General features: G+C 45.5%; 2 protein-coding genes across 2 annotated transcripts in view; one reads left to right on the top strand and one right to left on the bottom strand.

Annotated features, from left to right (window-relative positions):
- Positions 1-1,898: 1,898 nt before the first annotated feature.
- Positions 1,899-3,591, top strand: LOC141197647 (uncharacterized). Its single transcript, XM_073662728.1, has 3 exons — positions 1,899-2,361; positions 2,459-2,606; positions 2,687-3,591. The coding sequence occupies exons 1-3, from the start codon at positions 2,313-2,315 to the stop codon at positions 3,453-3,455; spliced, it is 966 nt and encodes a 321-aa protein (XP_073518829.1). The 5' UTR covers positions 1,899-2,312; the 3' UTR covers positions 3,456-3,591.
- A 759-nt stretch (positions 3,592-4,350) lies between these two features.
- The window catches only part of LOC141197629 (uncharacterized), a 74,583-nt gene continuing 52,089 nt past the window's right edge, over positions 4,351-26,844 (bottom strand). Inside the window, exons 5-8 of the mRNA XM_073662712.1 lie at positions 11,339-11,439; positions 5,962-6,068; positions 5,696-5,842; positions 4,351-5,276 (exon numbers count right to left, since the gene is read on the bottom strand). Of these exons, the coding sequence (XP_073518813.1) occupies positions 4,355-5,276; positions 5,696-5,842; positions 5,962-6,068; positions 11,339-11,439 (1,277 nt within the window). The 3' untranslated portion in view covers positions 4,351-4,354. The remainder of the gene's footprint in view (positions 5,277-5,695; positions 5,843-5,961; positions 6,069-11,338; positions 11,440-26,844) is intronic.

Genomic DNA, 26,844 nt, shown 5'->3' with positions numbered 1-26,844 from the left:
ATAAATTAGTTCATACATTACCTGTCCCCGCCGATCGCCCCTAAAATAAAGTAAAAAATAAAAAACTACACCTATACTCACCTAGACACCTAATTCCCCGAAGCCATCGATCTCCTGTAATAAAATATAAAATAATAAACCACAACCTTATCCTTACCCCTCCGTAGCAGTCCACGAGTGTCCCACGAAGATCTCCAGTTCAGAGCAGCCACATAGAATGTGACCGCTCTGAACCGCTGCCGCCGCTAGAATGAACGGGTTCGCCGGAGTTCAGGCAGCGCTGCTCCGGTGATCTGCTTTACGGCCCCGCTGTATCGTGAGAAATTCCCACGGTACAACAGGGCTGTAAAGGAGGTCACCGGAGCAGCGCTGACTGAATGCACTCCGGTGACCTCAGTCAGGGGCTCATGCTGCTGGGAGCGGACGTGTTCCCGGCAGCGTGAGCTTACAGCAGCCATGACAGCTGTCACATCTCCAGATGTGACAGCTGTGCATGGGAGATCAGCGCAGGAACGTGGACAGGTAACTATTTTTTTTTTTTTTAGTAAAATTAGAATTAAATAAAATTGTGTTTTATTTCAAATAAATTATTTTTTTCTGGGTGTTTGTCTTTTTTCTTTTTAACACTTTGTAGGTTAGTAATGGGGGTGTCTTATTGACGCCCATCATTACTAACCTGGGCTTCATGTTAGCTGGCGCTGACATGAACCCCACCACTATTACCCCCTGCCACCGCACCAGGGCAGCGTGGAAGAGCGAGGCTAAGTGCCAGATTTGGCGCACAAATATGATGCGCCAAATCTGGGGCAGCTGAGGGCTGATATTATAGCCTGGGAGGGGGCCTATAACCATGGCCCCTTTCTAGGCTATTAATATCAGGTCGCAGCTGTCCGCCTAGCCTTTGCTGGCTACAATTTATAGGGGGACCCCATGTCATTTTTTTTGGGGGGGTCTTCATAAATAGTAGCCAGAAAAGGCAAAGTGGCTAGCCTTTGCTGGCTACAATTTATAGGGGGACCCCATGTCATTTTTTTTGGGGGGGTCTTCATAAATAGTAGCCAGAAAAGGCAAAGTGGCTAGCCTTTGCTGGCTACAATTTATAGGGGGACCCCATGTCATTTTTTTTGGGGGGGTCTTCTTATATAGTGGCCAGAAAAGGCAAAGCGGCTAGCCTTTGCTGGCTACAATTTATAGGGGGACCCCATGTCATTTTTTTTGGGGGGGTCTTCATAAATAGTAGCCAGAAAAGGCAAAGTGGCTAGCCTTTGCTGGCTACAATTTATAGGGGGACCCCATGTCATTTTTTTTGGGGGGGTCTTCTTATATAGTGGCCAGAAAAGGCAAAGCGGCTAGCCTTTGCTGGCTACAATTTATAGGGGGACCCCATGTCATTTTTTTTGGGGGGGTCTTCATAAATAGTAGCCAGAAAAGGCAAAGTGGCTAGCCTTTGCTGGCTACAATTTATAGGGGGACCCCATGTCATTTTTTTTGGGGGGGTCTTCTTATATAGTGGCCAGAAAAGGCAAAGCGGCTAGCCTTTGCTGGCTACAATTTATAGGGGGACCCCATGTCATTTTTTTTGGGGGGGGTCTTCATAAATAGTAGCCAGAAAAGGCAAAGTGGCTAGCCTTTGCTGGCTACAATTTATAGGGGGACCCCATGTAATTTTTTTTGGGGGGGGCTTCCTATATAGTAGCCAGTAAAGGCTAAGCTAACTGCTGCGGCCTGGTATTAATAGCAAAGGAAGGGTCCATGGTTATTGGCTACTTCACAGACTATAACATCAGCCAACAACCGTCTGCTTTCCCTTTGCTATTTATTAAAGCTATGCGTGAGCCCACTTATTTTTTTTGGTTAAAAGATTTTATTAAAGTGAAAGATTATTGTACAGTGTATGTAGGTTCATTCACTGAAAGCTCCTGCATACGCTGTAAGGTTGATTTCTCACGTCCACATATCCACGTTAGTACAGATAAGTGTGACCGAGCATGCTTTGCAATGGGTCTGTGTGTGGGTCTCCGCTGTGTGTGGAAAATGGCATCAACACTCGTCCCGGAGATTGACGTGTGAAAGAACCGTACAATATAGGTGAGGGGTTAGTGTTGGTGTGTGTGCGTACATATCTCCATATGTTTATTTAATTTTTTTTTTGGGGTTAATCTTTTATTCCTCCATTTTGTTTTTAAAATAATATTCACACACGTTATTATTCACTGTAGATTGAAAAATATCCCGAAATATGGGACCGAGCTAGTCCTGACTACAAAGACAAGCAGAAGAAAAAAGACGCCTGGGCCTCTGTGTTGAGCCAAATGTATCCCCAGTGGGTGAATGCTGAACGTGATGCCCAAGAGGAAATTAGTAAGTTTTGATTTTTACACTTATTTTTATATCTATTTATAATTGCACTTTTTGGTGTCAAAGCAGTTCATAAATTGTTTTGGTTGTGTCATTGCAGTGTATGATATTAAAAATCGGTGGAGATCGGTCACCGACCGGCTGGTGAAGTATCACCAGTCGGTGCAAAGTGGCTCATCACCCAAAAAAAGAAAATTTCCTTTTGCGGACGAGCTGGCCTTCATACTAACCAGTAGGAGTTTGCGGAGGTAAATTCCCAAAACATATTAATTGAAATGTTTCCAAAAATGTTGTATTTACATTGGGATTTACCTTTTATTATATACAGAACTGAAGGAAACATCATGGCCCCAACAGCAGAAGAGGACACAAACACAGAGCAAGCAGAGGAGGAATCCGAGGACTTTTTCCAGCTTTCCTCACCGGATCCATCTGCTTCGGCATCTTCAGCATCTGGTTGTCCCTCACATTCTTTGTCCAATCCAGCGGACATCGGGACGGGTTTGGTGACTGATTCTCCTGCTCCTGCTCCAAGTGACGCTGGAAGCTCTGCTGGTGATGTGTTGAGGCCCACTGGGAGGGGGTCTGGTTCTGCTCATCTCGTGGCATCGAGAAGGGCGGGCAAAAAAAAGGCCAAAACCCACGGGGGTGGGACTATTGTGCTTGAAGCACTCACAAATCGAACCCTCAGCCTTGTGGAAAGGGCATCCCAGGAAGATGCCATCGATAAATTTTGCTCAGCCCAAGCTGCCCGCATCAGATCTCTGCCACGAGATAGGCAGAACATGTACATGACTGCAGCAGGCGCTATGGTCATGGCAATTGAAGAGGCAGCAGTTATGCCCTCGCCCCCAGCCGTAGTATGCGGAATATTTAATTGTTTCAAACCCAGTGTGCCTCCACCACGACCAGCAGCTGCAACCCAGCGTTTTGGGCAGGTTGCTGCAGCATACCGTCCAGAAGATATGCAACCAAGTTATGGTCGGCAAATGGCTCATGGTGCATCATCATTTATCAGAGGACCATCCCCCAACTCTACTTTTTCTCAAGAAATGTTTCCTGGGTACAGCTTTGAAGAAGACCTTCAAAACTTGTAGTTAAAAAATTTTACCCCTCCCTGTCAGCATTTTTGGACCCTAGCAAATACAGACAGCACCTGTAGGTCGATAGATACACAATGTTTTAGAGAATCAGACAATTAACAAAGACCTTTTCTTATGGTCACCTATACCAGGCATCAGGCGTAGGGGACTGTAAGAAAAGGTCTTTCTTTTTATATAATTAAACAACCTACAGGTGCTGCCCGTATTTTAGGGCCCAAAACTGATTAGAGGACAGGTGTGCTGTACACAGTGTGTAATTTTTTCCCAAGTTATGGGCAATGTTTGTCCGATTAAATTTTCTAGAAGTTTGTTGTTTTGTGTTTTTAAAAAGTTTTTTACAGTTATTCTATATTACGTATTAAAAAAATTATTTAAACTATCTGTTAATTTTTTTTTTCAAGTGTATATGTGGTTGGATTGGGTTGTAATGAAAAAGTGTTCCCCTGATCTGCGCTCACCATAGCGCAGGTCAGAGGAACTCTACATTTTTGAAATTTGTTCAAACTAATCTACGTATGTGGTCGGCTGTATACAGTGGTTTTTAAATTAGAAATATACTTTGATATTTTGGACCACAACTATTTTTTGGATGAATACTACTCTCAACACTGTTATTTGCTAGTTCTGTTCTTAGCGCAAGCAAATAACAATGGTGAGGGTTGACTTTAGCAGACAGTACTTGGGAATAGCGCTCTAGGTAGTAATGCCAATTTACAGGCTCTGGTCTTTGTGGGTTGTTCACTTTTGCGTTGACGTATTGTCGAAAAAAAAAATGTAGAAGGTTGCAATTCAAGAAATATTTTAGACAAATTTAAGTTTAACCAAAATTTATTTTTTTTAAAAACATTTTTTTTTACATTTTTATTTTTAAAAAAAAGGAGGAAGTTCTTCTTTTATTGTTCATCAGATCTTCTCTGCTGGTCAGGCTGCTCAACACCAGCACAGGAGTATTGCCAGTGCACGGCACCTTCAGGACTCATGAAGTAGTCAGCGAAGGTTTCTCGCACCCTGGCACCAGAGTTGGATGGCCTTCCCTGACCGGAGTTGACAACTGGAATTAATTCAGATAGCTGTGACTCCTCATCTTGCTCGGTGCTGTACTCACGAGCATAGTTGTGGAGTACACAGCATGCCTTAATTACAGTGTCAACGGTCTCCGTATCCAACTGGATGGCAGTGTGAAAGATCCTCCACTGACTACACATGATTCCGAAGGTGCATTCCACATATCTGCGTGCACGACTCAGCCGATAATTGAAAATCCTCCGCCGGGCATTCAGTGCCCTTCGTGGGTATGGGCGCAGCAGGTTGGTCTGTAAGGGAAATGCCTCATCCGATACCATCACAAAAGGAACTGGATGTGTGGAACCCGGCAAAGGTCTTGGGGCTGGGAGCGTTACGCCATCTTGAAGAATTTGCAGCCCAATCTGTGATGATCTAAACACCCGAGAGTCCCCAGTACTGCCATAAGCACCAACGTCAATGGCAACAAATTTGAAATGTGCATCAGCAACCGCCATCAGGACCACAGAAAAAAATTTCTTATAATTAAAGAAGCGTGATCCTGATCGTGGTGGCTGCTGAACTCTCACATGTTTGCCATCGACAGCACCAATGCAGTTTGGGAAATTGGCCACAGTTTGAAAGCCTGCTGCGACCTGCAGCCAAGTCTCCTCGGTTGGAGAAGGCATCACGATGGGCTGCAACTTCTGCCAGATGACGGTACATGTGCACCTCACAATTCTGGAAATGGTGGATTTACCAACCCTAAATTGGAGGTGCAGTGATGTATAGCTCTCTCCTGTGGCCAAAAATCTGAAAAGGAAAAATAGATAATTAGAAAAGCCATAAAAAGAAATACAAGCCAACAGTAATTATCCATTATTAATTCATCTTTTAAAAAATTAAGGTCTTTATTACAAAAAACTATTCCAACAATGGGCTCTTTTTTGGGGGGGGGGGGGGGGGGCTCCACATTCTCAATCTTTTTTGGTCATCTTTTGTTTTCTCTTGAGTTCACACATATCAATTTATAATGTGTTTTGACTTTGTGTCTGTGTTTGCCTACGATGTTTGCTCTAGAGTTTACACATCAGTGACCTTTTCAATCTGATCTCTGTGCATGGTGATCTCATGGTCAAGCCAAAAATATGTACACAAAGACAGACACAGTGGAGCCATCACCACAGGGTGGCTAACAAAACCAGGTACATATAAATCAACATTCAACTTACCGCAAGGTGATGAGCAGCCTTTCCTCAGCAGAGATGGCCCTTCGCATTACAGTGTCTTGGAAGTCCAGGTCAGGAGACATAAGGCTTAGCAGCCGATCAAATGCAATAATGTTCAGACGGCAGAACTGTTTAAATTTTTCAGGAAAACTATAGTAAACAGAGAAAAAAAAAATATTAAAAGATAATTTTGGAACATAGTATACAAACAAAACCTTAAAAAAACAGCATAGACGGATGACATTATACTTTCTTCACATATATCTTACCTCCTTAAATCCTGGTAGAGAACATTAAAGTGGCCCTTGTCCGTCCGCTCCTGCAAGATAGGGTGCACCCAAATTTTTTTTGGTCGTCTTCTCCTCCTTAAACGCTTCTATAGAACAATAATAGGTTAGTACACACACTACATAAAAATAATGTACCCCAAAAAAACTTAGTTTATATTACCTGCTCAACGTTGTAGTGCAGGAGATTTAAGCAAGTCATTAGCAGAAGGTTTAGGCATGGTCTGCTGACCCGCAGGGGCTGCAATTCCTGTGGCATACTGTCTTTTGCAAAAAACAAAATGGTGAAGAGGGGTTGAACTAGGAAATGACATCAGGATTTCCATCTTTTTTTTTTTTTTTTTTCAATAACTTTATTTGTGCTCAAAAACGCATGAAATAAGCTTACAAAAACGCATGTAAAATCCGCATACAAAAACGCGTCAAAAACGCGTCAAAAACGCGACCAAAAAACGCACGCGATTTTCTGTTAAATGCTGCTGTCAATCTCCGACAGCAGCATTTAACGCGCGCTTCCGGGTAGCGCGTCATAAGCCCCGCCCACCGGCGACCCCGTCACGTGATCGCGGGTCGCCAATGGGCGTGCATGACAACCCAGGGTCTGCAGCAGACGCCTGTGGTTGTCATGATCTTGTCGCTATGAGCGCCACCTAGTGGTCGGCGCTCATAGCACAGGACCATTTCTGCTGCATGCAGGGGACCTGCTCGTCCCCTGTATGTAGCAGAGGTGATCGGATAGTTGCTGCTTCTAGTCTCCTCTGGAGACTATAGAAGCATGCAAAAAGTAAAAAAAAAAAGTTTTTAAAAATATAAAAAAAAATATAAAAGTTTAAATCACCCCCCTTTCGCCCCATTCAAAATAAAATATATAAAAAAAACCCCCACATACACATATTTGGTATCGCCGCGTTCAGAATCGCCCGATTTATCAATATAAAAAAAGAATTATTCCGATCGGTAAACGGCGTAGCGAGAAAAAAATTCTAAACGCCAGAATTAAGTTTTTTGGTCGCCGCAAAATTGCAATAAAATGCAATAACGGGCGATCAAAACATCGGATCTACCCCAAATGTTATCAATAAAAACGTCAGCCTGGCACGCAAAAAATAAGCCATCAACCAGCCGAACATCACGAAAAATGGAGACGCTACGGGTCTTAGAAAATGGCGCTATTTTTTTATTTTATTTTTTTACCAAATTTTGGAATTTTTTTTCACCACTTAAATATAAAAGAACCTATACATGTTTGGTGTCTATGAACTCGTAATGACCTGTAGAATAAGAAGGGCAGGTCAGTTTTAGCATTCAGTGAACATGGTAAAATAAATAAATAAAAAACAACTGTGGTATTGCACTTTTTTTGCAATTTTACCGCACTTGGAATTTTTTTCCCGTTTTCCCGTACAGGATATGATAAAACTAGTAATGGCGTTGAAAAGTACAACTCGTCCCGCAAAAAATAAGCCCTCACATGGCCATATTGACCAAAAAATAAAAACGCTATGGCTCTGGGAACAAGGGGAGCAAAAAACGAAAATGCAAAAACGAAAAATGCTCCGGGGCTTAAGGGGTTAAGGAATCTAATACCACCAACATCACTCATCCTGTAGTTCCCTTACTTGTTTTACGAAATGTATCTTCGACAATTGACTTAACCCCATCTGTACAAGAATCATCAACTAGAGCCCATTTTTCGGCTTCTCTGAATGAGAAAAATGCTACCTACATTCAGAATCCCAATATGAGGGATTCAAAAATCACACAGTTTTTTTCGGGTTGCGCCCGGACGTCACCCAAAGAGAAAAAGGGATTGTAGAGGGAGAGGACGAACCCTCCGCAAACCCGGTACCTCTACTGGATATATCCGAAAAAAGGACAAAGGCAGATTAGAATACAATAGCACGAATGGGAATTTAGGAATTTTTAATTTGTCGGACCATATTTTAACCGATGATAAGATCCGATTACTTGAACGAGGTTTGTCCTTCTGCCCTAATTCTCCTACTAATGTGTTTTCTTTATATCTTGATCTCAATGATTTTTTTTAAAAACTAACTATACAACAACATTTTTTATTAGAAGAAAAGAGAGGAAAAACTATAATTCCACCCCCACAAAGCCCTTCCCTGGTCACCAATCTATAGAGACTGAACCGATACATGTAGATGTGCATGGACATTTGAGTAAATGGATCACCAATGTCCCTTATGGGCAATATTAGAGGGTCCGAAAAAACTGCACCAGAGATTCTGAATTTTTAGTGGAATCTAAAATATTGAAAAAACGATTTCTACAGAAAGGCTACCCCAAAAAGTTATTGATGGATGCTTTCTCCAGAACTAAAACCCTTACACAGGGTATGTGTCTTGATAGGATTGAGTCATTCACTGATAAAAATAAGAGTAGAAATAAATTAGCCTCAGACTTGACTAGATGGAGCATGGTCACCACATTTAGTCAATCTAGGGTTACCATCCATAATATTTTGAATAAATTCTAGTTTATCTTGAAGGGTGACCCTATTTTAGGACCCTTTATACCCAACAAGTCGAGCATTATCTATAGGAAGAACAGAAATTTGCGAAACTTAATAGCACCAAGTAACACATCCTTGAAATCTAGAACACAACCCTCACAAGGGGGTGTCTGTTCGGGGCGTCTTCCTGTAATATGGCTAAATGTTTATGTCGTAGAGTCATTCAAAGTGGTAATCAAAAGAATTTTTCATCAGATACCACAGGAAAAAAAATTCTCTATCAAACACAATGTGAATTGTCAATCGACACATGTGATCTATTTGCTTGAGTGTACTTGCAACCTCCAGTACGTGGGTCGAACGATACAAACTATGCACGCACGTCTAAATAAACAGACATAACATTCGGATAGGCTATCAATTACACAGCGTATCCAAACATTTTAGCATTGTTCATCAAAAAGATCCAGGAGATATGAGGCTAACTATTATAGACCACATACCTGATACTGTCCCCGACCGACTAGTGAGTTTGATTAATAAAGAAAGTTTTTGGTTCTTCAAGTTGGGCACGTTGGCCCCTGAGGGTCTGAATTTGGCCCTTGAAAATGTAACCAGTTCTTAAGGTCATTTCCTTCTCCTTTCTAATGGAATTATAATTGCTATGTTTTAAATGTTTTTCTTTTTTCTTCCATCGCTAATTTGCAATGCATCATAATTCAGTGATGTTTTTGTGTGCTTTGCATTGGTGATGTATATTCTTTTAAAATATATACTTAATTTTGTCTATTAACCCTTGGGGGTAAATGTTTTTTTTTTTATGTTACAGTTTTGAATAACTGTTTTTTAATATTTATTACTACTCTATATCTCACTTAATATGTTTCGATTCTTTGTATTTATGTGTAGGTGACTTCTATGAAATTGATGTAGGCACTACAGATGTATTTTTGAATAACTGTTTACCAACTTGTATTGCCATATTCTATATCTTATCCAATGTGTTTTTGATACTTTGTATTCATGTGAAGGTGGCTTATGTGAAACCAATGTGGACACTTTGCACCAGCACATGAAGGGTTTCCTTTGTTTGGACCCAGGTTAACTAATTAGTATCAACCAATCACTGTGAATCCTTGTCTATATATATTTTATGTTTGTGCTCATACCCTTGTACCACCTGAGGAAGATAGTTAATTATCGAAACGCGTTGTGAAAAGGGCTCATTAAATGTATTTTATTTTTTAGCCCTAAATCTTTTACCTCTAGCGTTCATTCTTTTAGCGCCCTATAGACCGCTTTTTTATTTTATTTAACTTGGACCACTTTCAGTCCCCCTTTGGGGGTTAGCGGCAGGAGCAGCTTCTAGTCAATCATTCTTAAATCCCCTTACCATAAAATCCCCCTTTCGTTGCTCAACTCAGGACCTGCGGTTAGGGGCTGCACTCTCCTAACTTTCAGGACCTGTGGTGATGCACATCTGATCCTGAGTCATGTGATCTGTGGGCGGTCACGTGGTCTGCAACTTGGAACCTGGAAGCGGTGAGCACGAGCGGCGGTCTGCAGCGCACGGCACGTGGTATGCCAAGCCACCTGTACCCTGCGGTGAGACATGCCTGCTCTTTCCATCCTCACACTAACACCGGAGTTGTGCAGGGGTGCACAACTCCAATAGGTGAGTGGCCTTTTGGCTGTTTCCGTCACATCTACCTATCAGGTTCTTCATATAGCGCGCTTTTTTCTCAGTTTTTCTTCTACAGAGGGAGGTAGTCAGACACTCCATATTATTACTGGTCCCTTTCCCGGAAGCTCAGTCACCGCTTACTGACTGCTTTATACCAGCAGAATACCATCACAAGCTCACCAGTAGGACATTTTTTTTTAAAAGGCGGGCAGAATGATGATAAAGTACATACTGCAAGATGGGCAGCATGGTGGCTCAGTGGTTAGCACTAGGTTGCTAGGTTCCCATTAAAGGGGTTATCAGGGTCTATTTTTTTCTTTTCATGGGCATCACAACTTACAGGCAGGTAGTTGCTAATACCTGACTGTAGTGTCCGATACCAATCCTTTGAGCAATCACGGATGGGTTCTCACGGCGATTCTGTGGCTTCCGATAACATCATATAACACAGCAGATGCTTATTTTCCGCTGTGCTGACGGGGCGTGACTGCTGATGTCCTGCTGATTGACAGGCCACTGTGAAGCCGGCTGTCAATCACCATGACTTGGGCAATCACGCCCCGTCAACAGCAGAGCCTGGAAGAAGAACAAGAGCTGAACAGGAAGAGCTTAAGGATAACATCTGCAAGGAGTTTGTTCGTTCTCGCCGTGTTTTCATTGGTTTCCTCAAACACTCCAAAGACATACTGATAGGGAATGCACAGTAGATCATCATCACTGTCCCCATTGGGGCTCACAATGTCTGTAATGTGGCATGTAAGTAATGGGGCTATAAAAATGAGTAAAATAATAAAGATCATTGATCGTTAACTGCCGAACACACAACAAGAGTAATGAGACTGGAGGGCTGTTTAAATGCCTCATTCAGATAAAGTTGGTGCTGTGGATTTTAATATATTGCCATTTTTCTACTGTTCACAATTTCCACTTGAAAATCCAGTAAGTCTGATCTTACCCTAATAACTAAATTCATAAAGCAGTAGGAAAAATACATTAATACAGAAAACAGGTTTTGGGAGCTTGCAGTGCAAATAAGTGATGCTTACGTCTGTAAATTGTGCACAAAGCTTAGACAGAGACTGTTAACTAAACACAATTGTACGTCCAGTGCACAATCGCACAGCGAAGACTTCCCATGTAAGGTTTGTATATAAACAGTTCATGGACTGGGATGGGGTCTATACGGGGAGGCCGCTCACCTGCTGAATGATTTTACAGTCTTTCTGAGCGCTCTCTCTAGGAGGAACTTTACCAAACAGCTGCGGATTTGAGGTCCTTTGATCTTTTAGAAAAGAAGTTCCTGGAAGAAAAGGAAAGACATGTATTTTAAAGACCTGTTTTAGCCATCAAGCTACACAAGTCATCAATGAATGGATTCTGACATGGCCTCTGAGCACAAAGGGTTTGATAATAATTAGTAACAATTAGCCGGATACTTCTTATCTAAATAACATGTAACGTGCAAAGTCACATAATACAATATTGTACAGAGGGGAAAAAAATATCATAATAATGAAAATCACAACTAAATATTGGTTATCCTCTGCTATACTAGAAAGTATTAGTAGCTGCTTTTCCAAAAAATAGTAGGAATCTCAGCTGATAGAAGCAGGGCTGTGGGGTCAGTAAGCCATGCTTATAATGCCTATTTTTCTACACTCCGACTCTTTCATAAAGAGCCAACAATTAGTAAGAACAAGCTTATTACAGTAAAATGGTAACAGTATTACATAGGGACTGCATATTGACTTCAAAATATTTTCTATTCTATTAACAGAGCTAAAGGGGTCATCAGGACTTTGAAGTTTTTGGCCTATTGGGCTAAGAACTTACCGGCAGGTAGTTGCCATCTACCTGCCCGTTCTGCCCTGTGATGATGTGTTCAGGCGGTGATTCTCCTGCTTCCTTTGACCTGATGTGAACAGAACATTTTCACACAAGGCAATGGGTAAAAATGGTGCCGAAATGTATCACACAATTTCTGCTGAACGTGGCAATATCCCATATGTGGCTGTACAGTACTGCTTAGGCACACGGCGACACCCGGGAGGGAAGGAGCACTATTTCGCTTTTGGAGAACAAATTATTGTAGAATAGTTTGCGGACTACGTATACAGAGCCCTTAAGCACTAGAAGAGCTGAATCCCCCTCAAGTGACCCAATTTTTAAACTTTCTGTTTTTAACTTTCTCACTTAGTCCCTCTATGGGAATATTTTTATCATCACAGGTCTCATGCAATGCAATACACATGTATTGCATTGCATGAGACCGGATGTCAGTTTTACACTGGTAGATCTCGTGTTAGACTCCGTTGATGGCTGAGCCTAACAGGCCACCGTACCTGGCAGCCTCGGAGGTCATCATGTGATCTCCGGCTGCCATGACCACGTCAGACCTTATCTCGGAGGCCGTCAAAGGTGAGTGCACAACTGCCTCTCCCTCTCTTCTATGTGCCGTGATCGCTATGGATCACAGCATCTATAACCCCTGGCAAAAATTATGGAATCACCGGGCTCTGAGGATGTTCATTCAGTTGTTTAATGCTGTTGAAAAAAATCAGATCACAGACATGGCACAAAACTAAAGTCATTCCAAATGGCAACTTCAGGGCTTTAAGAAACACTAAAAGAAATTAAGATAAAAAATGTGGCACTCAGTCAGGGTAATTTTTTTCAGACCAAGCAGAGGGAAAGAATTATGGAATCACTCAATTCTGAGGAAAAAAATATGGAATCATGAAAAACAAACACACAAAAGAACACTCCAATACATCACTAGTATTTTGTTGCACCACCTCTGGCTTTAAAGCAGTCTCTGAGGCATGGACTTAATGAGTGACAAACAGTACCCTTTATCAATCTGGCTCCAACTTTCTCTGATTGCTGTTGCCAGATTAGCTTTGCAGGTTGGAGCCCTGTCATGGACCATTTTCTTCAACTTCCAAAGATTTTCAATTGGATTGAGATCCGGACTATTTGCAGGCCATGACATTGACCTTATGTGTCTTCTTTTCAAGGAATGTTTTCACAGTTTTTGCTCTATGGCAGGATGCATAATCATCTTGAAAAATGATGTTATCATCCGCAAACATCCTTTCAATTGATGGGATTAGAAAACTGTCCAAAATATCAATGTAAACTTGGGCATTTATTGAAGATGTAATGACAGCCATTTCCCCAGTGCCTTTACCTGACATGCAGCCCCATATCATCAATGACTGTGAAAATTTGTATGTTCTCTTCATGCAGTCATCTTTATAAATCTCATTAGAACGGCACCAAACAAAAGTTCCAGCATCATCACCTTGCCCAATGCAGATTCGCGATTCATCACTGAATATGACTTTCATCCAGTCATCCACAGTCCACGATTGCTTTTCCTTAGCCCATTGTAACCTTGTTTTTTTCTGTTTAGGTGTTAATGATGGCTTATGTTTAGCTTTTCTGTATGTAAATCTCATTTCCTTTAGACGGTTTCTTACAGTTCGGTCACAGACATTGACTCCAGTTTCCTCCTATTCGTTCCTCATTTGTTTTGTTGTGCATTTCCTGTTTTGGAGACATATTGCTTAGTTTCCGGTCTTGACGCATTGAGGTCTTCCTTGGTCTACCAGTATGTTTTCTTTTAACAACCTTCCCATGTTGTTTGTATTTGGTCCAGATTTTAGACACAGCTGAATGTGAACAACCAACATATTTTGCAACATTGCGTGATGACTTACCTTCTTTTAAGAGTATGATAATCATCTCCTTTGTTTCAATTGACATCTCTCGTGTTGGAGCCATGATTCATGTCAGTCCACTTGGTGCAACAGCTTTTCAAGGTGTGATCACTCCTTTTTAGATGCAGACTAACGAGCAGATCTAATTTGATGCAGGTGTTAGATTTGTAAATTAAAATTTACAGGGTGATTCCATAATTTTTTCCTCAGAATTGAGTGATTCCATAATTTATTCCTCTCTGCTTGGTCTGAAAAAAATTACCCTTACTGAGTACCACATTTTTAATCTTGATTTCTTTTAGTGTTTCTTAAAGCCCTAAAGTTGCCACTTGAAATTACTTTAGTTTTGTGCCATGTCTGTGATCTGCTTTTTTTCAACAACATTAAACAACTGCATGAGCATCCTCCGAGCCCGGTGATTCCATAATTTTTGCCAGGGGTAGTAGAAGATAGCAAAGGGTTAACTTTATTGGAACCTGATCCAATCCGGTCTCGAGGATGTCACCTGTTAGAGCTATCGCTCTGCACAGGAATCGCAGGGTGCAGGATCCTGGGGGCCCTGAGCGCTAAAAGACCGCCGACCGTTCATAAACATCTGCGATGTACAGAGCCCAGCAAGCGCGGACGTTTATGTGCAGTGGGCAGTCAGGAAGTGGTTAACACACTTTCCTTTAAATTTTACACAAAAGAACTGAAAAATGTATATCATCACAGCCCTACACAAAATAATGTAACATAAAATAAATACAAAAAAGAAAAAAGAGCATGGACCGCACCTCCAAAAATCATACATTTGTTCTAATGCCTCTCAGCAAAAATACATATTACTGAACATGAGGTTCTTAGCTTAACATTCTGATCAGACTGTGTGAAGCCCACTGCCATGTCAATGAACCAGCTTATTCTTTTCCCTTTCTTGGACCAGCACTCATCCCATTTGGCACAGGCAATTTTAATTAGCAGGAGTCTGCAAAGAGGGTCTAGCCTATTTTGCTCTCACTTGAGAGCTTGAGGAAGGTGAGTCACAATGCTCCTTTCATGTGGTGTTGGTGCAATGTGTCAGCCATTGTTGCTGTGGTTTTGTGCTTGTGGGGCGCCGCGGCCTGGAGTCATGAGGACTCGGTCTTGAAGCATGGATGCTGTGAGGCACCAGGCCGCCCGCCCTGCTGGTGCATTCTCACTGTAGCGGTGGTTGGCACATGGCGCCGCGCCTTTTAGGCAGGAAATGTTAGGACCCACTACGAGGTTTGCCGTGACGTGGCAGTGGGCTTCATACAGTCTGATCAGAATGTTAAACTAAGAACCTCATGTTCAGTTATGTATATTTTTGCTGAGAGGCATTAGATCAATGTATGATTTTTTTGGAGGTGCGGTCCATGCTCTTTTTTTGTATAAAATAAATTAAAACAAATATAAAACTACTGTAACTTATTTCTGAATCCTGATCTCATTTATCCCACTGATTTCCAGCTTCAGGTCACTAAATACTACCCACTCAACAGACTCCATTATAGTCAATGGTGACTAAGCCCCGCCCCTTCCGAGACTTTCACGTTCAGCAGAGATGGAACACTCACATACATCTGCTGACATCACAGTGAGTGTGACATCACCGGCACAGTGACATCACATTCCACAAAGTTCCATAAACAACTGACTGCAGCCATTGAGCTTTAGTTGTAGTTGGCTTTGACTACAATATACGTGTGGATTGCATTTTCTGATAATTTTACATACGTTTTTGGATAATTGCCGTGTTGTTGCCTGATGCAACATGGACTTTACAGGGAATAGAAAGAGAAAAAGGAAAGAAACACCAGATGGAGAAGACACTGGAAATAACCAGGAACCTCCAGCAAAGATAAGGAAGATGGATTCCAAGAAATCTGGGCAGGTTGGTCAGGTATTACCTGTCAATGAGGGAACCCAGAATATTTCCTTCCTAGACACTGTACAAAACAGATGTGAAAAGCTTGTGGGATACATCACAAATCGAGCTGATAATCTAAAAAAACTGAGTACTTTGGGTCCAACCAGGATCATTAACCTGAAAGGTAATGAAAGTGCAGCAGAAGAGAAGAGAACTGGGAGAAAAAGGAAACATCATGAAGATCCAGCCACCAGTCAAGATGACATCTCAGGTGAATGTAGTGGCCCCAGTAGCAAAAAAATAAAGATCACTGTCCCTCTCACCAGGGATAAGTTTATCTGCCATGGCATACTTGGACAAGGGAGTTATGGGAAGGTTATGCTGGCCACTGATAAAATAAGGAAAGAAAGTGTGGCCCTTAAAATCATTAAGAAAGAAAGCCTAATCTCCTTCCCTGAATGCCTTGTAGAACACCATGTCCTGAAGCTTAGCCACAACAGCAGATTCCTAACCCATTGCCATGCCGCGTTTCATACGGAAAACCATGCGTATTTTGTCACCGAGCTGGCCAGTGGAGGGGATCTGCTTCACTATATATATAGTACCATTCCCCTGAAGGAACCTGTAAGATTTATAGGAGCAGAAATCGTTTGTGGCCTACAATTCCTGCACAGCAATGACATCATTCACCGGGACTTAAAACCGGATAACATCCTGCTGACTGGTGACGGCCACATAAAAATTACTGATTTTGGACTATCTCTATATGAGTTTGATAAGAGATTTAATGCCAGAGATTTCAGTGGAACACCTGGGTATGGCGCCCCAGAAATGATCATGGGAGACGCTTATGGTGAAGGTGTGGACTGGTTCACCTTTGGAGTCATATTGTACGACATGATTTTCCAAGACTCACCATTTCCAGGAGACACCACTGAAGAGATTGTGAATAATGTCTTGTACGAAGAACCATCATATGAAAACCTCACTGACCACGATGCTATGGACATTATGTCCAAACTACTCTGCAAAGACCATTATGTCCGGCTAGGGGTTAATGGAAAAATCAGAACGCACCCCTTCTTTTCAAATATAAACTGGAAAGACATAAGGACAGGAAAAGCGCCATCTCCAGTTATTATAGGAAGGAACACGTATGTCACCATGAGACAGCAGATCCCAGCACCGCGCAGTGATGGCGTGAACGAGACAATTCCTGCTAGAGAACAGAGGATTTTCACGAGTTTCCCGTTTGTGGGTCCAGCATGGAGCACAACTTACCACTAAGCGGAGAAACAGCATAATACCGTCATACCATCTAATCCTCCTGTATCTTGACGCAAGACTATCTACTGGAGTTCATTTATTTCTGTACCATCAGCTCCTACTACCTGCACTCAAAATGCCAATGACGCGCCCCCTGGGCCATATTCGTTAGTGGGAATATCCGGAGCCGGATCAGATGGGGGTTGTAGTCTTCCGAGTGGCTGTGACCCGGTCCGTGCCCAGGGTGTCAAACTCAGTTGTATGTGGCAGTCCTACAGATGTTATAAGTTCTTAATGTCGACTACGCCACCCGTTGTGTTGCGGTCACTATGGCCGCCGCTGCAGCAGGGTCCGCTGAGGCTGATGGTGTAGGTGCAGCTCGTGATGGTATAACCCCCAACGGGTGGGGTATAGCCTCAGGGGGTCAGGTGCAGAGGATGGGGGTTGTGGTGGTGCAGCATAGGTGTTAAAGGAAGACAGAGTCGGGTTGTGCAGTTTAGGGTATTTACTCACTGCTGATGTTCCGGTCACTCCAGCTTCAAGTGACCACCCGAGCCGTGCTGCATCCACCAGGTCCTGGATCCAGCCAACCCCCAAGCGAGTCCGGAGCGTGACCCTGAGCTCTCCTTCTGTCCTTTCTCTGGCCGTCCCCACTAGTGATCCACCCAGGTCCAGCTCCCTCGGGCCTTCTGTTGGGTGACCCTTGGCCTTGGGTTCCCTGACCCTCCACGTGGTATGCCTTCGTGGTGGATGTGGTGGGTGGCCGTGGCAAACGCTGCCCACGGCCTCCGGTCTCTGGCTGGGGTGTGTTTTTGCCCCCACCAGCTTGGGTTCCGGTACCCTGATGCCGGCTCTTCACCCGTTGTTTGAATTTGGGGTCTTAGAGTCCTCTCTTCTGCTTCCCCCTCTGGGTCTCTCTTTCTCTGCTCCACTCTCTCTCTCTCTAGAGCTCTGCTCTGCTCCTCTTCCTGATTCTGACAGACTGACCCTGATCTCTGATGGTGCCCACCTTATATACACCCTCTATGTGTGAGCTCAGGTGACCAGCACCCAATGAGCTCCTATCTTTACCCAGGCTGCTCCCCCTATCTGCCCCTACACTACTTGGGAATGTACCACCCCCCTCCCACTCCAGCCAGGAACAGACTCGGTCGTACCTGCACATTTCTAAGTGGGAGTACCGTCGGTCTGCTCCTCGGAAATGGGATGTATGTAGTGCATGCAGCCTACCGAGCTCAGATCCACACTCCATCTTTACCCGGGAGTGGAATATCACACCTCTGGGTTGAGGTGCAATACCCCTGTAGCAGCCGAATCCTCAGGGTGCTACATTCCCCCCTGGTAAATCACAGCACGTCCTCGGGCTGTAAGACATAACACCAAAAACATACAAATTTTTTTCATAAACATATAAAACATATAAAACAATATATATTAGCAAATAAAACATTCTCGTCGCCTCTGGCTCCTCCTCCGGTCACTGTGCAACGTGTGTCCGGGAAAAGTGCGACAGTCTCTTAGAAAAACTGGTTTTCCTATAAAACCGGTAGGGGGCGCTTTAGGAAGCGCAACTATATACAGGGGAAGTTGGCCGCTCTCAGTCCTCGGCCAGGTAGAGGGAAGGGAATGGCTGCTCACAGTCCTCAGCCTGTGGGATGAAGGGGTTAACGGGTAAACAGTTCACTCAGCTGGTCCCAACGGGGACTATATATATGTATCAACAGTTTCTTTGGTACCCGGTCGGGTAACTATTTACATCACTTCTCCCGTCCTCAACGACGGCTCCCTCCTGCTTTTTCTTGATATGGTGTTGCTTCAGACCCGTCCGGGTCCTCTGGCTCCTCCTCCCCGTACCGCAACTCCTCCTCCGTCAAGCGGTGTACATGGAGGGCGTAAGGTCCTTTGGCACACTTGTGCCGGGTGAAAGTGACCTCGTCTCCTACGTAGAGGTCACGACCTCTGTGACCTTCCGGCAGGTGGGACTCCACGTCTCTGCGCGTGACAAAGACGTCGCCGGGGGTGTTGTTGTCTCGAATGAAGCCCCACCCATGCTGCTGGTTGAACTTGATTACAGTCCCGGTGGGGCGGGGACTGTGCGCTGCACGGGGGTCCCTCCTGGTCCGGCTCTTCTGCTCGGCGCTCCTTATTTGGGCCTGTTGTTCCCGGACCCGCCTCTCTCTCCGCTCCCTCGCAAACTCCTCGAGCTGTTGGCGGCAGCACTCCGCACGCTCTGCTGCAGCTGCCCTAGTTTCCTGAGTGAACCCCATTAGATCTTCTCCGGTGGGGTCCCACTCAAACTGTGCTTCCGCTAGCGGGGGCGAGATCCGTGCCACGGGCTTCGGAGCCGGAATCAGGGGTTCATCCAGGGGTCTTAGTTTCTGCTGCCGTTCCAGCTCATGGTATCCTTCGGGCCAGATAAAGGGCCGCCCGTCCGGCCATGTGAGCTGGCTGAACAAGTCCTCCCCCAGGTGTGGCACCCTTGGTTTTACGGGTGCGGGCGCGGTGGTGGTGGCACCCGGGTTGCCCAGGCCTTGCGGCCAGGCCTGGGGCACCTGGAAGGTGAAGGGCACCGTTAGGACGGCGGCGCCCTGGGCTACCCGGCCTTGCGACCAGGCCGGAGGCTCCGCGGAGGTAGGGGGCGCTGTTGGTGATGCGGGGCCCGGGAGTACCGGGCCTTGCGGCCAGGCCGGAGGCTCTTCCTGCTTGGTCACGCTCCGGGTCGGTGCGTGTGACGTCACAGGGGTCGCGGCGGCGGCTTCTGGTCGGGGCCTAGTCATTAGCGGTGACATGGCGGTTACGGGCACGGACGGGGGACTTTCGGGCTCTGCGACGGGGAACCGGGGCAGGTGGGCGGTCTCTCGGTATGGGGTATCAGCGTCCCCTTTACCTGCCTTCATACGTTCGGCTCCCTTCTCAGCGCCGTCTCCGATCTTGGGTCCTCCCGCGCCATCCTCAGAGGCGGTCTGTCTCCTCATCTTGGCTGGCGTGCTCCGGGTCTTGGTTTGCTGGGCCATCTCCCGGCTCCACTCCGCCAGTATCTCACGCTGTACCCGGGCCATCCTCCTTGCGAGGCCCTCCAAGGCAGTTTGTGCACACTCCCGGTCTCGGGGGAGCTGCGCTAAGATCTCCGCTAGACCTAGCGGGGTTGTGGACTCTAGCAGGCTCCTGACCATCGGGTCGGTGCTGCTCTGCTCTTCTTCCGGCAGGCTCCTGGCCAGCGGGCCGGTGCTGCTCTGCCCTCCTTCCTCGGTCTCTAGCAGACTCCTGGCCAGCGGGCCGGTGCTGTTCTGCTTTCTCTCCATCTCCGGGTGAGTTCCTCCGCTACTCCTCGTTAGACCTCTTGCCTCCGGGTCCGCTCGCTCCAGACTGCTCCAAGCGGCACCCATCTTTGCTCTTTTCTTTCGTCTCCTCCCACTTCGAGGGCGGTCCCGGGGCAACTCGGTGACTGTCAGCTCCAGGGGTAGTTCTTTCACGCTGACAGACACCTCCAGCATCACAGTCTCTGTTGGTGGGGGCGGTTTCCACTTTTGGCGCCATTTTCTGTCCCGGCCCACGATGGGAGGTGGCCTCTTGCCCTCCTTTGGCACGCCCATAATGGCGTCCGCTGCTCTTCCAAGGCGGGAAATCTGCGGTTTTGGCGGGAAGCGTTGCCCAGTGGCGGGAAACTCTGCAGATGGCGGGAACAAGTTGGAAATGGCGGACAATCGGCGGGAAACGACCGGTGATGGAGTCCGATGGCGTGGACCCTCCGGAACCGGCGGGAGACTTCTTTCTGAGGTAAACTTGCACTTTTCTTCAGGCACGCAGTACCCGGGTGTTGCGGGCACGTAATCCTGCCGACTACGCCAAAGTTGACGCGCCCCCTGGGCCATATTCGTTAGTGGGAATATCCGGAGCCGGATCAGATGGGGGTTGTAGTCTTCCGAGTGGCTGTGACCCGGTCCGTGCCCAGGGTGTCAAACTCAGTTGTATGTGGCAGTCCTACAGATGTTATAAGTTCTTAATGTCGACTACGCCACCCGTTGTGTTGCGGTCACTATGGCCGCCGCTGCAGCAGGGTCCGCTGAGGCTGATGGTGTAGGTGCAGCTCGTGATGGTATAACCCCCAACGGGTGGGGTATAGCCTCAGGGGGTCAGGTGCAGAGGATGGGGGTTGTGGTGGTGCAGCATAGGTGTTAAAGGAAGACAGAGTCGGGTTGTGCAGTTTAGGGTATTTACTCACTGCTGATGTTCCGGTCACTCCAGCTTCAAGTGACCACCCGAGCCGTGCTGCATCCACCAGGTCCTGGATCCAGCCAACCCCCAAGCGAGTCCGGAGCGTGACCCTGAGCTCTCCTTCTGTCCTTTCTCTGGCCGTCCCCACTAGTGATCCACCCAGGTCCAGCTCCCTCGGGCCTTCTGTTGGGTGACCCTTGGCCTTGGGTTCCCTGACCCTCCACGTGGTATGCCTTCGTGGTGGATGTGGTGGGTGGCCGTGGCAAACGCTGCCCACGGCCTCCGGTCTCTGGCTGGGGTGTGTTTTTGCCCCCACCAGCTTGGGTTCCGGTACCCTGATGCCGGCTCTTCACCCGTTGTTTGAATTTGGGGTCTTAGAGTCCTCTCTTCTGCTTCCCCCTCTGGGTCTCTCTTTCTCTGCTCCACTCTCTCTCTCTCTAGGGCTCTGCTCTGCTCCTCTTCCTGATTCTGACAGACTGACCCTGATCTCTGATGGTGCCCACCTTATATACACCCTCTATGTGTGAGCTCAGGTGACCAGCACCCAATGAGCTCCTATCTTTACCCAGGCTGCTCCCCCTATCTGCCCCTACACTACTTGGGATGTACCACCCCCCTCCCACTCCAGCCAGGAACAGACTCGGTCGTACCTGCACATTTCTAAGTGGGAGTACCGTCGGTCTGCTCCTCGGAAATGGGATGTATGTAGTGCATGCAGCCTACCGAGCTCAGATCCACACTCCATCTTTACCCGGGAGTGGAATATCACACCTCTGGGTTGAGGTGCAATACCCCTGTAGCAGCCGAATCCTCAGGGTGCTACACCAACATCATCATGTTTCATGTCATCAGTAACAAGCATGGCTGGCCTGCCAATCTGAAGAACATTCTTCCACATCTTCCTATTACCTCCATCTCTATATGTGCTGATCTGCGGCAAAGCAGTCACACAATGTATCTGACCTACTTACAGAGGGCTGAAAGCTGCTGCTCCACTGCCAACGTGACCACTGGCAGTCTGCTCTGTGCCAACTGGGATGGAAATAGCAAAAGGCAATTGTACTCACCAGCCAAGGTTTCAAGAAAAAATGCACACCAGGACACGGCCGGCCCCCTTTTGTTAGAAGGAGGTAACACAGGTGCAGAATGCTAATGAACAATCGCCCTCAACCACTCTCACTGGAGGGGCGACTACCCAGCACTAAAACTGCACACAGATGAAACCTGCAGTAGGGTGCAATTCACACACTCGCGGCACTGTGCCTAGCCAGCATCCTATTATACGCCCCTACTATTCGACTAGGCGGGATGCTCGGCACCCTATCCGTGCATCGCAGAGTTGTGAAGCCCCCACTCACAAGGTCACCATTACTGGGCCTCACCGTGAGGACCCTTGACTATGGGTTGCGAGCTTACGTATTTTGGCCAAAATATCAACTAATACCTCATATGATATTTTTTGCACTTTTTTTATCTGCTAGGGCACGGCCAGGCCCAGTAATGGTGACCTTGTGAGTGGGGGCTTCACAACTCTGCGATGCACGGATAGGGTGCCGGGCATCCCGCCTAGTCGAATAGTAGGGGCGTATAATAGGATGCTGGCTAGGCACAGTGCCGCGAGTGTGTGAATTGCACCCTACTGCAGGTTTCATCTGTGTGCAGTTTTAGTGCTGGGTAGTCGCCCCTCCAGTGAGAGTGGTTGAGGGCGATTGTTCATTAGCATTCTGCACCTGTGTTACCTCCTTCTAAAAAAAGGGGGCCGGCCGTGTCCTGGTGTGCATTTTTTCTTGAAACCTTGGCTGGTGAGTACCATTGCCTTTTGCTATTTTCTAAAAATTTTGTCTATTGTTCTGGCTATGCTGTTTGTTTCCAACTGGGATGGAGCATAAGCAGCAATGAGGCCCCTGTGCCACGTTCCCCAGGTGGATTCAGAAGTGAAGTCATAAAATCCAAACTCTGGAATCCTTGTTGGGAGATGTGACGCATGAATTACAGGACACAACTGCGGCATCTACAGCCGTCCTTGGTGCGATTGTCAACCTGGCTATACGTGGTCCACAGCTTTCCCCTATCCAGTGCTATGGTCAGTGTTGCTCGCTGACTGGCAGCTTTGTGCCCATTTAGGCAATAATTTGTAATGTCAGCCACTTTATTTTAGCAAATAATTATTAAAAGCTAAAATAGACTCACCCTTGCTGGCTACATTATACATGGAAAAATAAAAAAATTCTATATATTACATTGCTTTCAATAAATGATCGCCATTATTACTGTGCTATTGGTGTTGTATTTTAGCTTTATCTCTGAATATGTCTAGATGATATATTATCCCCTTAGCGCACAATGAGGTTTCATGAAATTGCAGCCAATGCTGGTGACTATGGTTATGAATGCTGGTGACTATGGTTATGAATGCTGGTGACTATGGTTATGAATGCTGGTGACTATGGTTATGAATGCTGGTGACTATGGTTATGAATGCTGGTGAATATGGTTATGAAAGAACAACTGGGGAGATTCAGGTTATTGCTCTACAACTTGAAAAACTGCTTGTGACAGATCTGTCATTATAACATGACATTATTTAGTAGTTATTTTGCCCTAGAATCTGTCTGCTGAACCACCATGCATCACATATAAAACTGGTGAACGGTAATGGGCAGAGGGGAGCTGGGATTTCCGCATCAGTGCCTGGGTGCAGCCACTACCTCTGCACAACTCACACCTACACTCCTTTTCGTATACTGCTGTGGATGGTATAAGGGTATAATGAAACCGATCACATTAGAAAAGACTCAAGTGATCAGAAACTACATTTCCTGGTAGTCTTTCCGCATTAAATATAAAGATGTAGGGGCATGAAAAAAGTGAGGGTGTCAATACTGAGGGTCCGAGATAAGAGGGAGGAGAACCCATGTGAGGCCAGGCTGTTCCACAAGATATCAGGATAGACAAACAATTTGTGGCTTTGAATGAACGGCCACTGATGAGATCAGAGGAGAAATAACGGAATTTGGAGTAAAAGGCTTTATATACGGTATTTGCACATGTGGATATTTGGTACATTTTAATTTTGGCTAAATAATATACACAAGAGTTCTACTTGGACAACCCTATCCTAAATGCCTGAGTTCTCCATGTTAAATAAGAGAGGCTTATACTCATCTCCTGCACTGGCGCCTTTTCAGCAATATTAGGCATCGGGTCTCCTGGCACTCACATGACACTATGTCGCCGGCTGTTGCCTTTATTATTTCATCAGAGTGGACGATCACACCCCCCAATTGGCTGCAGATTTCATATTGTCACGTGAGCACCGAGAGACCTGGCGCCAACACTGCTGGAACGGCACTGGTGTGGGAGGTAAGTATAGGGTTTTCCAATTTCATTCAAGAGACTAGCACTGGCCAAGTACGGACAACCCCTTTAAGTAAGGTAGGTTTCCACTGTGCAGATGCTACAAGTAGCCATAAACAACGATTACTGCAAGTGCCAATAAGTGCACGTGTCCAACAACACTGAGGCATTACCAACAAACATGTTCACTTATTCTCCCCTCCCCAAGAGGGTTTTGCCTTTGGGCATTTATGATTGCTGCACGGCAGTAAAGGGTCCCTCCAAGTTCAAAAGGGGTTGTCATATTAAAGTACATTTTAATCAACATACATTGGATTAATAAGTTCCACAATTGGATGTGTAAAAATATAATGTGTGGAGATAATCGTATACTGTGTAATGGCTGTCTGACTGTGCAGGAACCACAGCTCCTGGGCAGAGAATGAAGCAAAAGCAAGTATACAGACAGGACAGCATGGGATCGAGGCTGAGGCTATGTGCCCACGATGCAGAAATGCTGCATATTTTTTACGCTTCTCCCTGGCAGGAAAAACGCATGCGGATTTTACATGCGTTTTTCCCGCCAGGTAGAAGCGTTTGTGAAGCGTCTTTGCATGCGCATTTCTGCATGCGGGTTATCAAGTACTTTTCCAAGCGATTTTAGCATCACTTGGAAAAGTGCTTGACAACTTGTCCACCTTGTTGCAACGGGCATGGATTTATAGTAGTGTGACCAAGTTAGTTAAAAATAGAATAAGAATGGTGAAAAATAAAAAAAAATAAAGTTTATACTCTCCTTCCGATGTCTTCCCGGTGTTTTGTCTGCTCCGTCCAGTGTCTTGCACTGCTCGCGGTGGTGTGAAGGACCTGCGGTGACGTCATTGAGCCATGTGATGGGTCACATGACTCAGTGACGTCATGGCAGGTCCTTCACAACCACGCGAACATTGCAAGTCACTGGACGTAGCAGACAAAACACCGGGAAGACATCGGAAGGTGAGTATAAACTTTATTTTTTATTTTAAATTCTATTTTTTACAGTTTCTATGGTACCCAGGTCTGGATGAGAGTCTACTCTACTCCAGACCTGGGTACCATCCGCACATAGAAACGCATATAATCCGTGAGTACAAATGTACTGACACGGATTATATGCGTCTCAAAGCAAGTCAATGGTGGCGTTTACGCCGCGCTTCCGCAAAATTAATGGACATGCTGCAGATTTTTGAGCGCAGCATAAACACTGCGGAAAAAAACGCAGCATGGGCATTGAAAGTGCGTCTTGTCATTGGGGACCATGGGGGGCGGATTACCAAGCGTTTTTGAAGCGTTTATACTGCGGAAATTCCGCAGCATAAATGCTTGAAAAACACATTGTGGGCACACAGCCTTATTCTTTCTATGAGGTAAAACATTTTACTGCCAGCGTTAAATCTGGTTTTCCAATACGTTATATTGTCTTTTCGCTGGAAAGACAATGAGGACCCCTGACGTAGGTGCAGGCTTACATATTTTGGTCAAAATATTAACTAATACCTTACATAATTTTCCATCCTTGCAGGATGCAGCCAGGCTTTTGTAGTGTTGGTGGAAACCATGTGTCTGTTCTTGTAGGGTGCACATATATAGTGCTCGGCAGACCGCCTGATCTGGCATCTTTTACAGAAAATAAGACAAGGTCTTATATCATTTTTTGCTCAAAAAGATGGGTTAGGGCTTATTTTCAGGGAATGTCTTCATTTATCCATATATAATAATCATGTCATATCACACACATTGCACATACACAAGAATATACACAGACACACACACTGCACATACATACCAGCCTGTCTCAGCTCCTCTAGACTTCCTCTGTTAAAAGACCTTTGGTGACATCAGGGTCATAGGACAGTGATTTCTCCAAAGGTCCTTAAGTAGTCTGAACCTTGGAATAGAAACGCTGAGGGCCTCAGAGTGGGAACCTAGAGAAATTGTCCAGTCTCCCCACCTACATACCAGTCTATCTACTCTTCAGTTACTCTAGGCTCCCACAGTTCAAGAACCTTTGCTGACATTATGGTCACATGACTATGATGTCACCAAAGGTCCTTAAGCAGCCTTGGAATAGAAATGCTTAGAGCCCCAAAGAGAGTAGGGGCCCTGATAAATTGCCCAGTTGCTCCCCTCTCCTAACGCCAGCCCTGACTAACTAAGGCTTATTTTTGGAGTAGGGCCTATATGTCAAGCATCCTCCAAAAATCCTGTAAAATCATGCTAGGGCTCATTTTTGGGGAAATTCTGTAATAGCTTTGGC

The sequence above is a fragment of the Phyllobates terribilis genome, unplaced genomic scaffold (genome assembly GCF_046119375.1).
Source record: "Phyllobates terribilis strain yellow unplaced genomic scaffold, ASM4611937v1 Scaffold_85__1_contigs__length_6476398, whole genome shotgun sequence".
NCBI classification, from domain to species: Eukaryota; Metazoa; Chordata; class Amphibia; order Anura; family Dendrobatidae; genus Phyllobates; species Phyllobates terribilis.
The sequence above is the reverse complement of the archived record's forward strand: the minus strand, read 5'-3'. Positions and strand labels throughout refer to the sequence as shown.